At 40.2% G+C, this 17,275-nt stretch overlaps 2 protein-coding genes across 7 annotated transcripts in view; one reads left to right on the top strand and one right to left on the bottom strand.

Moving 5' to 3' along the window:
- The window catches only part of LOC147027057 (uncharacterized), a 70,840-nt gene extending 70,031 nt beyond the window's left edge, over positions 1-809 (top strand). Inside the window, exon 9 of the mRNA XM_085883185.1 lies at positions 456-809. Coding sequence (XP_085739311.1) covers positions 456-575 — 120 coding nt within the window. The 3' untranslated portion in view covers positions 576-809. The remainder of the gene's footprint in view (positions 1-455) is intronic.
- Positions 810-6,505: 5,696 nt separating this feature from the next.
- Positions 6,506-17,275, bottom strand: part of LOC147027056 (ethanolamine-phosphate phospho-lyase-like) — a 46,587-nt gene continuing 35,817 nt past the window's right edge. For 3 of the 6 annotated variants that reach the window (XM_085883190.1, XM_085883186.1, XM_085883187.1), the window contains 2 exons: positions 11,384-11,472; positions 6,506-8,169 (listed from right to left, as the gene is read on the bottom strand). In XM_085883190.1, coding sequence (XP_085739316.1) covers positions 8,032-8,169; positions 11,384-11,472 — 227 coding nt within the window. In that variant the 3' untranslated portion in view covers positions 6,506-8,031. Of the gene's footprint in view, positions 8,170-8,424; positions 10,316-11,383; positions 11,489-17,275 lie in introns of those variants that run through there. The other 3 variants (XR_015058657.1, XM_085883188.1, XM_085883189.1) reach the window with 3 other exon arrangements.

Raw genomic sequence — 17,275 nt, 5'->3', positions numbered from 1 at the left:
ATGGGGTTTATTCATTCTCTATACTCCAAATCCTGAGTGTCAAATGAGGGAGCAGTTCGTCTATGGCATGGTTCATCCAGGGTCAGAAATGTATTGCCGACATCCCAGACTCAGAGAGAATAATGTAGTCACAATGCCACTGACTTACTGTTTAATACCACTTGTTTTTCCTCACAACGATGTGAAGTGCAAACGTATTTTCCTTGAAGCGAAATGGCCACACTGATGATTGACTAAACCCAAAATGGATTATCATTAAAGGACCCAAAGATGCATTCTTAGAACATCTTGTCTACATCCAGAAACTCATTTAGTGTCCAAATTCCCAAGGAACTTGTACACATTCACTCTCTCCTTCAATAATTGCTGCCCGGATGAATGTTGATGGACAATATTCTGCCCTGTTTATTCATTTATTATCCTATGACGTCCCTGTTTTCTGTCTTCTCCAACAGCCTGTAATGGATTCTTCTCTCCTGCCAGACCTGAGTGGACTGGCTCAGGACTGTTATGAAAATGCCATGGATCCTTTGACTCTGAAAGAGCAACCAGCGATCCTGTTTCGTGAACTATAATCAATTCCTAAAATGATGAGGAACGTGTTTCCTAACTCCTTGAATACGTACTTGCTCAGTTTGTTATAAAATGCAAGCAATCATGTAAAAACACTCCCTAAAGTGCAAGCTACTTTAGCCAATCCTATTAGTTCTTCATTGTAGCCTCGTCAATTGCCGAAGGAATCGGAGAGGCCATTGTAACCGGTATGTGTGTCAATGAATGGGTGAGTGTGTGAGTCCGCATTTAGATCTCTGGTAATATAGATCAATCATTCTATATATATATATATATATATATATATATATATATATATATATATATATATATATATATATATATATATATATATATATATATATATATATATATATATATGTATATACACACACATGCACATACATTCTAAAGTGAAGCTCTGCATTGTTTAATGCTCAGTCTTGATTTTTCTTGTGTTAATTTTTTGCTTCTTCATCACTGAAGTCTCTTTGTCTTCTCATATTGAAGCGGGAATATTAGGAAAGAAAAAAATTGTTTCTGGTCATAAGTGAATAAATTTGAAATATTTATTCTCTTCTTTTATCATATTACTAGCAGAGTACCCACCCTGTTCATCTGATATAAAACACGTTTTTCTGTTCTTCTGACAAGCATACAACATGTTCTTCTGACACACAACTTTATTTTGGGTGATGTATAAGGCAACTGATAGCTCTGTGCAGGCAAAAACTAAAACCCAGGTTATGTGCATGAAGCAAAAACATACCTACTGTTTATAATTCAAAGCACCTCACTGCACTGGACAATGTGAGGACAGGAATACTGTTCTGTAAATGGTGGAAACTTGTAATACCTCCCCCCACCTAGAGGCGGTGCTACACGATACACATTTACATATAAAATTTGTGTCCTCCCCCTCCCTCCCACCCCCATCCTCAAGACCACCAGAAACGATAAGCACACCACTACATACTTCATGGGGTCATGCTGATCCTGTGTAGCAAGTCTGGATATAATCAGTCTCGAACTGATAGGAGTCGTCGTGCAACAAACACACAAATAAACACACAAACAAATACCAGTCCATGAATTTTCGGAAGGATGCCTGTTCACATCTAACCCAAAGATAAGCAAGGTTAAAACCTATTGATTATGAGCTAAAAACGAACTTAACTGAGTCTCAAGTTTATTAAGGAAACTGTTTTCGGCGAGTGTGCATACCTCTAGATCGAGACTATCCTGCCAGCCAATGGAAAATGCTGAGGCCACCCTTATTAAACAGGAAGGGTCCTGATAATAGTTGTTATAGTGACATGAAACACAGGTTTGTCTGTATTATCCACTGGAAGAAATAATAATTAATCTTTGAAGGAATGAGGAATGAACTAACTTTTCAAACATTTTGGATTGCTTCTTCAGTATAATTATAGTTCTGAAGTCATCTTAAATCTGACCTCTGCAATAACAACAAATGTCTTAATATTCCGTTTGTGAGTGGTCATGTTATTTATGGCCTCCTTTGAAAATGATACCATGATTGTGCTTTGCGTGCTTTGTTGAAACTTTTTCCCATGATTGAGTTCACAGAACACTTCACCCAGCACAGTACAGTATTGAGAAAAAGGACATGGGAAGGGTCTTTTAAACTCTTGCTTTGAATTTCTGAGCATGATCTGTGTCTCCTACGAGCCACGATTTTTCCTGAATCTCAATATTTCCCAATACTGAGAGCGCAAGCGGAAAATTTGATTGTTCGAGATGGTGTAAAATGGTGTAATACTTTGTCCAAGTACAGCTAAACTGGAAGTTTTTGGAAGTGCCAACAAGGCGATTTGTGTTCTAATGTTAAAGTATGCAATTCACCTGAAATGAAACAAATGTTTTAAATGCTGGAGGAACAACAAAAAACTATTTTTTTTCAGATGTTCACCACCATTGATGCACCGTTTTTTACACAATCTTATTCATCCCGTTAAATTAGTTATTCAGGCCTGTTGCTTGTGTCCTTTATGATGTCACTAAAAACAGTAAGTCTCCTATTTGGAATGATTTTAAATTTTGTTTGACTACAAGACAGGCAGACAGATGAAAAGAATTACCTTTCTCCTCTGTGAGCATGCGTGATCAGGACAAGATTCCGTACACTTTGCCTAATTCAGAACCAAAGTATTACTAAACTGCAGGTTCATGATTTTTCATTCATTTTCTGATTCATGTTCCACAGTAATCAAAATATTTAATTCAGTTGAAATGATGTAATGCAAGAAAGGGGAAGCGTCAACCATAATTATTCACTCCTTCTTATGGGGTTGGCTAGGGAAAGTTTTTGGCCAAAGCCTTTCATGAACTGGCTGGCAAGACCTCCACTAACTACACTGAAGGTGATTTGGCAGGAGTTTTCTAGTTTGTTCAGGTTGCTGGTGATAATCTTGCCTACTCTTCGTGAAAGACGTTGTGGGATGTTTAACATCCATCAAGGACCGGTACTTGGTAGACGAATCCTCCGGCTTAATGTTCACCCAATTGTAGGTGCGCACATTGATGCCCACATGCCAGAATGGCATGTGAAACACCAGGGTGACAGTTTATAGCTTGGTGCTGAGAGCAGCACCTTCGACACAATGATTTTGACTGTCGTCATAATCTGAGGATCTTGATCAGAAAATTCTTCATCAAATTCACTTTCTGACAAGTCTGAAGCGAGTTGTGCGGCCATTATCCTTTCATGCAGAGACTATCATTCAGTTGATGACGTCACGCAGATGTCGTCACGACCGTAGCGGTTTTCTGGAATTTTTCGGGGTGGTACCAACCAGGTTAAAAAAAAAAAACATTTATTTATTTTTAACTTTAACGCCTCAAAAAATTATTAGAATTTAAAAACACGTTAAGTTATTTGTTTATAACGGTACTTACAAATCAATATTATCACATCAAAAAAAAATAATCTTAAAACTGATTCTGTGCACCTTGAAAAAGAGTCGGGATTGCCTGAGAAAAAGAAACCGCCACATTGAAAACTACATCTTTTATGTTATCTATGGAAAATTATTAAAAATAAATCATGACAAATTCTCTAATTCGTCTAATGGTTTTGAGTTCAGCCGTTTCGGTGGGATGCAAGGGCTTTGGATGATAGCCTAGACTGGAGGAATACATACTCACCTCCAGGGCCGGATTCTCCAATAAACAACATAGGCCATTGGCCTAAGGCCCACCAGTAACTGGGGGCCCACCGGGGACTTGTGGGTCTCTGATCGGTTTCATTGTATGCTTTTTATTATGCATTGTATGCATTGTATTTCATTGTAATTTATTATGCTTCAGTTTCATTGTATTTTTCCATTATTCCTATGTGAAAGATTACATGATATGGAACTTGATTTACTTTGATGTACTTGATATGGAACTAATTTGATTAAAAATTATTGATGTGTTACATTATGTTGTAATTCTTTTTTTTTTTACAATACAATATTGCGATATATATATATATATATATATATATATATATATATATATATATATATATATATATATATATATATATATATATATATATATATATATATATATATATATATATATATACACAAGCCGGTAGGCGGACATGGATAGTCGACTACCCAGTAGAACCTGACACGATGGGCCCGTTCAATGGGGAATGATCTGAGGATCAAGCACAAGAAAATTCATGATTCCAGCTTCAAGGATTAATGCTGCAGTTTGTTTTTTTCATTAAAATACCCCCACCTTTAGAGGTTTTACGGACATTGCTAGGCATTGGAGGGGTCCATAGCAACGGTTCTTTCTCACACATAACTAGGACATACCATGAACTTACCATACCAGTTTCATGTATATCTGACTCATCGTCTCTGAGATATAACGAACTCCGTTTTTTATTGTTTTCAACCAGGGTTCATTCAAAGTCTATCTTCTCCGACAGTTTTCATAGGATCTGGCTGGAAATTTTTGACAATATGGCTGAATATACTGCCACAGTTGCTCATGGCCCGATTTTTGATTTTCGAAAAAATTAATTTTTATGATTTTTCAAAAAATTTAAAAAGTCCCGTTGCTAGGCAACCAAAAGGGGCGTTAGCAACCAGTCCCTACGCGGCACAATGAGGTCATAAATTGGTCCTACCACCCAAATTTCATCAAAATCGAACAACTGCAAGGGGGTCAAAAACCCCTGACAAACACACACACGGACAAGCTGGTAGGCGGACATGGGTAGTTGACTGACATGGGTAGTCAAATAGAACCTGACGCGATGGGCCCGTTCGATGGGGAATGACCTGAGGATTAAGCACAAGAAAATTCATGATTCTAGCTTCAAGGGTTAATGCTGCAGATTGTTTTTTCGTTAAAATACCCCCACATTTAGAGGTTTTTCGGCCGTTGTGAGGCAACGGAGGGGTCCTAGCAACGGTTCTTTCTCACACATAACTAGAACATACCATGAACCTTCCATACCAGTTTCATGTATATCTGACTCATAGTCTCTGAGATATAACGAACTTCGTTATTTTTTATTGTTTTCGACCAGGGTTCATTCAAAGTCTATCTTCTCCGACAGTTTTCATAGGATCCGGCTGGACATTTTTGACAACATGGCTGAATGTACTGCCCACAGTCGCTCATGGCCCGATTTTTGATTTTCGAAAAAATTAATTTTTTATGATTTTTCAAAAATTTCAAAGTCCCGTTGCTAGGCAACGGTGGTGTCCATAGCAACGGTTCTCATTTGCACACAAGGTCATGGTATGAACCCACCAGCCAAGTTTCATCAAAATCGCCATTGTATTCACTGAAATCGCCATTTTAAATACTGATAAGGGTCGTACAAATCTCAAAAAAGAAAAAAAAATTCGACTAGATGAACTACCCAACAGACCGACACCACGACCAACAAATAAGGGTAATAAAAAGATGGATCAAAAAAAAGTTTTTAATCAAAAAAAAAATTTTTCGAATTTTTTTTTTCCGACTTGATCTACGACCCAATATATATATATATATATATATATATATATATATATATATATATATATATATATATATATATATATATGTATATGTATATGTATATGTATATGTATATGTATATGTATATGTATATGTATATGTATATATGTATGTATATATACATATATATATATATATATATATATATATATGTATATGTATATGTATATGTATATATATATATATATATATATATATATATATATATATATATATATATATATATATATATGTATATGTATATATATATATATGTATATGTATATGTATATGTATATATGTATGTATATATATATATATATATATATATATATATATGTATATGTATATGTATATGTATATGTATATATATATATATATATATATATATATATATATATATATATATATATGTAAAACATTTGGGGGGGGGGCACTGATAAGGTTTGGCCTGGGGCCCACAAGCAAGTAAATCCGGTCCTGCTCACCTCTGAGTTGTGTCTGTCGCCTGGGTCCAAATTCCGACCCACCTCTAAACTACCATACTGGTGTTTCGTATGCAGGACAGAGCATCAATGCGTGTGCCATCCTTCGGAAAGACGTTAAGCCGGATGACCCATGTTACAGCACCAGTGGTTGGTGGATGGTGAAGATTCCACAGTGTGATGCAATGACGACGATGACGATTGATTAATCTGGAATGCATATACTGTTCATCATCTCGATGAACTCGTATCGTGTAATACGGATTCAGGAACTTCACGAAGCACTCTTGATTGTGAACACCGTGTCTCAAGGTCAACTAACCCGAACACAACAACCACGTGGACAATCAAAGGCACATTGATCAACTTCCTGGTGAAATAAAGTTAAAATTCTTGGAAAAACCAGCAGAAACACATCAACATTGTCAAAAACCTTCATTTTGACCCACGGGTCGATTTGTTTTACACTTTTATTCCTTCCATAGTCATTCCATGATAAAAACAAGGACAAATGTGTCCAAGAGCCGAGTCCCAAAAGGCAATAACAACAACAACTTCCGATATTTCGTCACGTGCCTTGATGGAGCCAATAGCGAGACCCGTCATGGAGGCTCCTCGTTCATGACGAGAAAATCGTGTATTTACGAAATTACAACACATTCAATGGAATAATCTTTAAATAGTAACATGAACTTTTCGAAACTTTAAAGCAAATGTCCGAATATATTTAAAAGTTCATGATAGACGCTCTCAAAAGGAACCCTCAATGTGAGGATGTGTACAAGTATTTAGTATTTAAGGAGATCCGGATCTTGAAAATAAAAGAGCCGAGTCCTAAAGGTTTTAGAAGAAGAAGAAGAAGAAGAAGAAGAAGAAGAAGAAGAAGAAGAAGAAGAAGAAGAAGAAGAAGAAGAAGAAGAAGAAGAAGAAGAAGAAGAAGAATTCACGAAACGCAGCTAAAAAAAATCAATTTGGGACTTTTAATTATAACTACTGTCAGATTACCTATCCTATGGGAGATATTGTTCCGAACATACAACACGTTCTTATGACGCCCCCCCCCATTTGGGCGGTGTATAAGTAACTGACAGTTATGTATAGGCAAACAAAAAAATAAACCAGGTTACGTGCATGAAGCAAAAACATACCTACTGCTGATCATTCAAAACACCTCACAGCACTGGAAAGCTCAGCATTGGCTTAGCGGTTGGAGTGGCTGGCTTGGGATCCTTGGGCCCTGAGTTTTGAGCCACGTCGGTGGCTGAATTAACTAACACCAGGTGGGGTTGACTCAGTCTGTCATCCTTCTCGTGTACAGCCAATCGGGGCACCGCATCAGCCCTTACCAATGATGCAACCAGCAGTGCACAGGCTGCACAAAAAAAGTCTCTGCACATGTGTGTACAGTGCTGTGAATGATGGAGATTTGTAATGCCCTCCCACACCTGGAGGTGGCACTACATGATGTCACATGATACACATTTACATAGATAATTTGCGTCCTCCCCCTCCACCACCAAGACCACCGGCAAAGATTAAAAAAAAAACCCCATACATCAATTGGGGTCATGCTGATCCTCCGTTCCAAGTCTGGATCTAATCAGCCCAGAACTGTCGGAGTCGTGTGACAAACAAACACTGGACTATGAATTATCATCAGGATTATATTTATTTCAACCCATAATGTGGTGATAATGTTTAGTGCAGATTTTCTTCATTTCCACAAGTCCTCCAACTGTGATTTAAAGGTGGTCACTGACCATTGGTTGTAGAATAAAGTCAAATACAACCGCTTGGACATTTGGGGCATCCAGGTGTGAGCTATTATGGATTCAGCGTTATCAGAGGTTAAAATGTAAGATTTTCCATTGGGGTCAAGCAGAGGAACTAAAGTGAAGACATTAATGATCTTAGTCCCACAATGGAATCCAGGAGATGAATCGACGAGAAAATGGTACAAGGTGCTGAACGGCACTCGCTACTTGACAATGTTGGAAACCTGAGGCTGAGATGCCAAGTCGTGGGAGATCCAGTTGATGGAAGAGAAGTCATCTTTGGCTTGGTGTCCGACGTCGGCCATTCTCCTTTGTTTCTTTCGGCCTGAGTGATGGTTTTCCTGAAGGAATACCAGGAAATGTTGTCAGAAACAATTGTTCCAGTTTGTATTTACTTTAATGAGGACATTTCATTATGTGAAGATGTGCATTTACAAAATACAGTCGTAATATGGGAAGTGATACAGATCTGGAATTGTCGTGTGTGTGTGTGTGTGTGTGTGTGTGTGTGTGTGTGTGTGTGTGTGTGTGTGTGTGTGTGTGTGTGTGTGTGTGTGTGTGTGTGTGTGTGTATGTGTATATATATATATGTATATATATATACACACATGGAGGACAGGCAGCACGAGGAGGGGGAAGTCAGCACGATGGGGGGGGGGGGGAAGTCAGCATGTCGGGGGAAAGGCTGTACAAGGGGTGGGGAGGCAGGGTGAGGGAAGGGGAAGGGAGGGGTGATTAAACATGCCCAAACAGCAACATTTTCTCTTTAGCCACGGGGTTCTATATAAAACCAGGCATGAGCATTGAAAACCCCATGCTACCTACTTGGCAAATTCAAATCTAAACTGTCAGTCCTTAACAGTCCCCTTAACAGAGGAAGGGGGGTGGAAAAGCAGGGGGAGAGAGAGAGAGAGAGAGAGAGAGCGAGAGAGAGAGAGAGAGAGAGAGAGAGAGAGAGAGAGAGAGAGCGAGAGGGTGAGGGACCAGGGTGGGAGAGGAAGAGGAGTGGCAGAGAGAGGGGTGGAGGAGTGGGTAAGGGATGGGGGGGGTGACGGAGAGGGGTGAGACAGGGAGAGGGGAGAAAGGGAGAGGGGTGGGGTGCAAGGGAGAGTGTTAGGGGTGGGAGGGAGAGTGAGTTAGGGGTGGGTGAGGGGAGAGACAGAGAGAGAGAGAGAGAGAGAGAGAGAGAGAGAGAGAGAGAGAGAGAGAGAGAGAGAGAGAGAGAGAGAGTGAGAGAGAGAGAGGGGAGATAGATGGGAGGGGGGATTCCGGCAGATTTGACATCCAGTTTAACAGCAAACACATTGAAGAATCACACAACCTGTGACTCACCGGGCTGACAGTTTTTAGCTGGACTGGGATTCAAACCCAGGCAAGACAGCTCAGAGGGAGTGTGTGTCCTTCTTGGCTATCCCGCCGAGATGTTAACAAAACGTTTCTCTGTTTTTATTTGTATTTATCCATGCCGAAGTAACAGGTCATATAATAATTTGGGACAAATCGGGATTGAACAGTCTCTGGAAGATGGTTCCGCACATGGGATAAGCAATGAACAAAAGAGTTGAGGTGTGCAGTCACCTGGATTTTAGGAGTTTAACCAGAATGGGGTTACTGTAAGAATCCATGCATCCAGGAGTACATCGGGAAGATCGGAGGAATGAGAGAGCAGAAGGAGCAATACCTGAGCAGAGGTGGTAAAAAACCAGAGGCCAACGACATGTCTGCGATGTCAAAGCAACAGATCTAGTGTTTCGGCCTCATCATCACCCATTCATTTGGACAGGAAAATACATAAAGATCATCATATCGTTTGATGCCTATTCATAGTAGCCTCGAATAAATACAAAAGAGAAAATGCAACTTATTGAAGATTCTCTGCTGTTTCGCTCCTGGTGAGTTTCTTGCCAAATGATTTGCTTGATTCACACTTTTTAAATTTCAGAAGTGGTCTTAAAATGTAAAAAAAAACACGACTTAAGTTTGAGCAGAAAACACAAGTGTTTTAATATGATGGGCTATATTCATAGTGTGGTTACAGGGATAAACTATAAGGGTACTCGGTGGAGTGCAAACCTCTGCGACGCAAGGCCTGATCCATGAGAACATATCGGGCCAATTCCAGTTTTGAAACATCATGCGATACAGTATGAAATCATTTTTGGCCTGATCCCTCAATGGTGAAGAATCACTTTAAAAATTAAACAATTCTCGTATTCAGATCCAGATTGGGATCTTCACCAAAACAGAATCAATTCTTTCTTGTCACACACCCAGCGTGTCCACCAAGTTTTGTCCGAATTTGTTCACAACTTTTTGAGACTTCGTGCTCATACATAGTTTTTTTTGGCCTGATCTCTGAATGGTGAAGAATCACTTTAAAAAGATTCTAATCGTCGGATCCGGATCCGGATCTTAACGAAATCTCTTCATTTCGTCCTTGTCACACACCCAACGTGTTCACCTAATTTCGGCTGAATCTGTCCACAACTTTTTAAGATATCCAGTTCACAGACAAACAGAGACAGAGAGATAAACAGACAGGGGTGAAAACATAACCTCTGCCCACCTTGGGTGGCATAAATTTATTTCCATAATAAAAGTTTCCATAAATTTCTGGAAGTTTCCAGAAATAAGGCAACCTGTTATCATCACAACAAGGCAGATGCTGATTTGTGTATAAGGAGGTGGGGGGGGGGGAGTATGAGAGGGAAATCAACTGAGAAATAGATGATTGAGAAACAGGGAGGAAAATAAAATGTGGATTTGGAGAAATGTTTATATAGGAACTGAAAGTTGAGGAAATTAATTGTGTACATTTTTGTGAATATAATCTGAGGATGGAGGCATAAGAGAAAGTGAAAGATGCAATTGTATGTTTCGCTGTGATCTGCTTGGTCAAGAGATAGGAAGCTCCACTTTGAACCGTCTATCTTGGTTCTGCAGACGTTAAAGATGCCGCAGTGTCCTTCTATGAAGAGTGGAGAAGATTGTGCATTCTGGGTGTGGTGCAGTCGAGTGGTGGATGCGGGAACAGAGTGTGTGTGTGTGTGTGTGTGTGTGTGTGTGTGTGTGTGTGTGTGTGTGTGTGTGTGTGTGTGTGTGTGTGTGTGTGTGTGTGTGTGTGTGTGTGTGTGTGTGTGTGTGTGTGTGTGTGTGTGTGTGTGTGTGTGTGTGTGTGAGAGACAGAGGTACAAGTGATGTAGGTTAACAGAGCAAGTGCAAGATTGAGGGTGGAACCTGATAAATCCAGTTTATGAGGGTCAGTGAAGACTTTTTGACTTTAAAAAATTTTTCACAATCAACAATATGACTTCTATTGCAATGGCTTCAAGAAACTCGCCCACTGCTCGGAAGAATGTGCGGCACTGAAGAGCAAAGGACGGTGATCTGTGCAAAGTTTTGCTTCATGGTCAGGAGAAAACTTTTTAAAGGAGGAATAAAAACTTGTGAGCCCACCTTCTTATGGCTGTTGCATGCAGGACTGGTGTAGTGTAAAAGAAGTAAAGTATTGTGTGCAGTGTGTAAGGATCAAAACGTGTGTGGTTTGCACCGTACCTGTATCCCAGGTAATGACACATCCGGCTCCTTGATTCCGCTCTCAATCCCAGAATCCGATGTGCCATGCCTCCCAATGTTCTCAATGTCTGCCACACACATGGTCTACTGCCAGGCATGCATTTGTTTTACATCCCTGTTCCATAGCCAAATGATTTATTTATTTATTTATTACAATCTTTCTCAGCACAAAGCCTTCATTTAGTAATATGAGTTCTCTTACAAGGAGCTTCAACGCAGGAGGAGGCCATTCGGCACATCAAGCCTGCGCTATGATTGCCAACCTATGGTTGTTCACAAATGCTCTATCCTTCTTCAAAATGCTGAGCATCAAGCAAAAAGCAGCTCGTAGCATTTTTAAAGTCTTTGGTATGACTCTGCCACAGTCGGGAGTTGGGTTTGAACCTCTGTCCTCCCAAGCTCATGGCAGATGCTTTAACCATTATGCTTCTGAGTTTGGTTCTTTAACAACTTATAAAATAAGGAGGATTTTGGTGGCAGGTGGCAGTTACAACCTGGACCACATACCATGCACTGAAGTGTATAACCTTTGGACAGTTTGAGGCTATCTTCGACTCTACTTCATAACAAATATGAAAAATTTGGTTAATTTTGGACGCCCCCCCCCACCTCACCCCACACGTTAATGTTTCATACACCCCCATTTATTCTCTCGCCATTCTTCAATCTTCTTTCAACCTTTTCTGCTCACATGACCTATAAACTGTCAAAAACCAAAATCACGCACGGCTGGTATCACTGGAGCCATTATTGCACAAAGTATGAGATTCAGCACAAATGCACTCATTGTGTACATGGCACAGAATTGAAGCAGACATGGCATGGAACACCTTCTCGATTCTCTTTAAAACTCTCTTTCCACCCATTTTCTTCACATACACACTAACTAAGTTGATGTACATATCCGTGTTTAATTCTAATTTTTTCATGCAGGAAGGACAAAGCCTTTCGTAGTTATCCTGTGTGCGCGAAGCGAAAAGTGGGGTTAAGCAATTGGTTCACTTCTATCTCTCCGTCTGTCTGCAAACGTGAGTTGATGATCAAGGAACAACTCAGTCTCAATTGAATGTTATATTTTGAACACGAATCAAAACATGAACCGGAAAACGATCCTGTAGTTTTGCGGTACTTTGGCTCTGAGTTTGGCCTGAGCGAGCATGCAAAGAGGGGAGAGTAAGATAATATTTTTTACTCCGTCTGCCTGTCGGGCAATCAAACAACATTGAAAATCTTTCCAAACAGGAAACATTGTTTTTAAGGACGTCATAAAGGACACAAACAACGGGCACAGATAACTGCTGTAATGTGTTAAATAAGGCGGTGAATAAGACACTGCATCAACGGTGATAAACTCTGGAAATTTCTTTTCTACAGCCTTTCCAGTCTTTGTTTTATTTCAATTGAATTATATACTTGAATAGTGCAGGATACAAATCGTCTTTTTGGCACTTTCAAATCCTCTCTATTTAGCAGTGCTTGGACAAAATATTACGGCATTTTACGTCATCTCAAACAATCAAATTTGTCGCTCGTCGACCCCACACATGGCCTTATACCTCAAGACAGCATGGGGTCAGGTGTTGGATGAGCTGTCTATTTATTCACGTGGCTCCCTTGGAAAACTCAAAGGAAAAATTATGGTGACCTAGGATGAATTGATGAAATAACATCTCACATTTAATTGGGTGAGAGGATGGAAATGAGAAGTGGAATAGGAATATTGAGAGGATAGGGAGAGGATGTATATAACAGATGAGATACTGCCCGTCACGCATAGTGGACGTGAGGGGTTTTCTTATTTAATTATTTGTTTATTTATTTATTGTTTTCTGTAAAAACTGCTTTTTATCAATTTTAAGAAAGAAAATTGGAGAAGATGTGGGCAGTTGGATGAACAAAGATGTTGAACGGTTGAATGAACAAAGATGTCGCATTCACTTTGCCTTGAATGATCAGGGCAACTCAATATCCCATCAGCACAACAGCCAAACACACCCACAGATGGCACAAATCAGGTTACAGTCGACCCACTATTTCTGTCCACATTCCTGTACCCTCAATCCTATATTGCTCGAAGCTGTTTTTCTAATTATATTTAAAATCTATTTACTGGTCCTGCAGTGACTATCATCCCAGGAAGACTGTTGCATGGGAATAAATGGCTCAGCATATCTTTGCTTCTGTCCTAACTATCTCCTCTTCACTCTCAAGCTATGCCCTACAGTCCTGTTGCTGCCAATGCTGGGGGAAAAAAAAATCATATCTCGATTTTATCTCTCCCCTTCATTACCTTAAACATCTCAGTGAGATCCCCTCATAATCACTTCCTTACTTATGTAAAAGCTGTGTCTCCCAGAGGCGCTCCTCATAGCTGAGCTGATTGAACTCTGGACTCAATCTGCAGGTAGCTTTGTATGGACTGAACCCCTTCTTAGAACAGGTATGTCCATCCTCAACAACAGCAACCAATGTCGTCAACAATAATCAAGCAACTTTCAGTGGCTTCATGAATTAATACAACTATAAAGGCACTCAGTGGAGCGCTTACTTCCGCCAGGCTGAACAGTTTACATTTAGTGTCCCACTGATAGGTTGGATCTGAATCCAGACCTGAACCAAAATCTAATCAGCTTGTTCTTGTTATCTAACCAACTCATCCACCAAGTTTTGTCATAATCCATCCGCAACTTTTTGAAATATCCTGCTGTATATCGTTTTGGCCCCACCTCTCAATGGTGAAGAATCACTTCGTAAATTAAAGAAATTCTCGGATCCAGATCCGGATATTCACAAAAATTGAACCGATTTGTTCTTGACACACACCCAACCTGTCCTCCAAGTTTCTTCCGTAATCATCCATTACTACAATTGAATGTTTTCCTGTGACAGTAAACTCAGCAACTACATTAGCTATCATTTTTAGACAGATCTATTGATGGTGAAGAATCACTTAAAAAAAATTCTCGTATCCACATCCAGATCTTCATCAAAATCTAATGAATTTGTCCTTGTCACACACCCAACCTCTCCAACAAATTTCATCCAAATCTGTCCGCAACTTTTTAAGATATCCTGCTCACAGGCAGACAAACAACCGGACAGACAGACAGACAGACAGGGGTGAAAACATAACTTCCATCCACCTTCCGTGACGGACGTTAAAAAAGAAGAAGCCTAAACCACATATTGCATTCATTGTGCCACACAATCCCACTATCACCAACACTGATGTGCGTAAAGGAATAACTAAGGAAAGGTTTCAGCAGTCCCTCTTAGCCATTGTGTTTCTGTCAACAGACCAATTCCCATTTCACATCTGCCTGTCTCTGAAATTTGTAAAATTTGTAAGGGGGAGGAAACATTTGAGGAGGAAGCGGAAAACTATAAGCGGACGCCTTTGCTACATCCCTGCCGCGTTAGTTTTCAATGTGACAAATCTTTGTTCCTCACAGTCGACATGCCATCGTATAACATTGTGGGTAAGGATGGAAGAGGACGCTGCTCGAAACTATAGAGCCACAAAGTGCATCCACCATGGTTGGGACCGCTTTCTGCAGGAGAAGTTTAACTTTGGTCAAGTTTTCTAACTCCCTAAAACAAGTTAACAAAATTATATAATTTTGAAACAACTCTCAGGAAGCATCATAATGATGTTTCCAAAAAACTTCGAAACAATTATTCTCAAACATTTGATATTTGCTGCTGTCACCAACTCAGGTTTACATACGGAAGAGCAAGATAACATGAGTTAATAACTACTGACTAACAGAAGCCAGTGGTAAAAACTACTGACTCGCAGAAGCCAGTGGTAACAACACCATGATATAAAAACAGGATGGCTTTTATTCTTGAACTGGTTGAAAGTGCTCAAATATTGGAGGTTATATGTGTCTTCACAGGAAAGAAGAAGAAAAAAAACTCGGAAGTCATCGAGGCAGCGGTATGTTGCCTATACACTGCTTAGTTTAATTTTTTGTTGTTGTTGGATTGAAAAAAATACAATTTTCTGTAGGATAAATTTGAAGCAGCTTTTACTGTATTTTTTTCTCTCCGAGGAGCGTATTGGGGTTTCAGGGTGGAACAGACAGACAGATAGTTCATTCGCCTATTATATGTATTGTTATGGATTTCAGGATCGGCTCCGACTAATGCACACAACATCCAGGTCCTCAGACAGTTATTTCCGAAAATGCATGTTCAGAATCGACCCATCCCCTTGTCTGGTGGGATCATGACTCTGATGCGTTGGAGAAGGGTAGAGAATGGATGCCCTGTCTTTCTTATGGGGTACGGGTTTCATTTTCCTCTTTATGCCACGTTTATGACTTTTCCTCTTTATGCCACGTTCATGACGTATGATTTTATGTTCGTTTTCGTTTCTGCATGAGCAATATTTACCGTCCGTGCACACGATAGATAGCCATTAGCCCAACGGAGACTCATTCTACCCCTTTTCATCAGGATGCATTGGCTTGGAAATGGATGATTTATTTACACTTTGGACTTACAGGGCCTTTGATTAAACACACCACAAGCGTTTTCTGGACATATTATTCTGACGATCAGACATGGCTATGGATCATTTACCTCAAGCAACCACCTTTTTCCATCGACGTTCGACACCCCCTTCTCTTTCATCGACGTTAGACATCCCCCTTTTTCCATCAATGTTTGACGCCCGTTTCGCAGCTCTATTCACGATGGCTGGCTCTTGTTCATGTTAGGCTGAACGGGGAGGTGATGGTTGCCATTGACGTTTTGTGAGCACTTCACGTTTTCGCTCAGTAATTCTGGCAAATGACTGCTTTCTGACATTCATCCAGTGCCCCGAACATGGCGTCATGAGCCAGGCCAGTGTTGGTTGGGAGTTATGTCTTGTTTGATGGCGGGGAAGGAATGATCGCGGGGGTTGATGGTTGGAGGTCATGTGCAGCGATGCGCCAATAGGCAAGCTGGATTTGGCTGAAGTCTGCTTGAGGCTCCACCCAGATTGGTCACCTATTAAAAGGATGGGAGGAACACCTTCTTGATGGTTGGTGACAGCTCCTGACCATTGGTGACAGCTCCTGACAGTTCCTTACAGCTCCTGACCATTGGTTACAGCTCCTTCCCACTGGTTACAGCTCCTGACCATTGGTTACAGCTTCTGATAGCTCCTGACGGCTGGTGACAGTTGGACCATTCCTGCTGGTTCTGCTCGGTACCTGGCTCTTGGCGTACCTGATTATTGGTGTTCCTGGTTCCTGGGAGTGACGATGTGATGTTGATTGGTGTTCGAGCCTGTTTACGGGTGGGTGCATGGTGAAGCAGGGTGCTGGCAGTGGACCAAGGCACGCTCACGTATTTTGGGTCATTTTATTTGATGCACGACGACTTCTGCCTTAGTAAGCCGAGACCAGATTTCTTTTCTCCCTGAATGATCTGTGGGTACCCATGTCTAGTGTTTAATTGTTAAGTAAGGCACAGTGATAAACATCTGTTCTTTGTCTATTTTTCTATAAATGCTTGTTGAATTCTTTATTTGTTTGAGATTATTTTGATTGATTTGAATTCATCCATTTATACCACAAGGAAATGAAAAGTTATTTTTATTTATTTTTCTTAATCATAAATTCATTGTTGATGTTTCAACCTGTCCATGCTTGTCATTTCCTTCTATTGATCCAGCATTGTCCGAATCTCGATAGACTGGGAGGTAGTTCCCAAACTAATTAACCTGTCATAGTCGGCGTGCACCAGCGGAAAACACTCAGCCACTTTACTTAAGATCTAATCAAGATAAGATTGGTGCATCACCGAGGGTGTGTTCCCCATTCAGGAGGCCACGTGATCTCGAGTTAAACGGCAAATTATATGGTGGACACTGGAACT

Source organism: Eptatretus burgeri, chromosome 5, assembly GCF_056783735.1.
Source record: "Eptatretus burgeri isolate ZD-2024b chromosome 5, Ebu_testis_v1, whole genome shotgun sequence".
Classification (NCBI taxonomy): Eukaryota; Metazoa; Chordata; class Myxini; order Myxiniformes; family Myxinidae; genus Eptatretus; species Eptatretus burgeri.
This window is presented reverse-complemented; position numbering and strand designations above follow the sequence as displayed.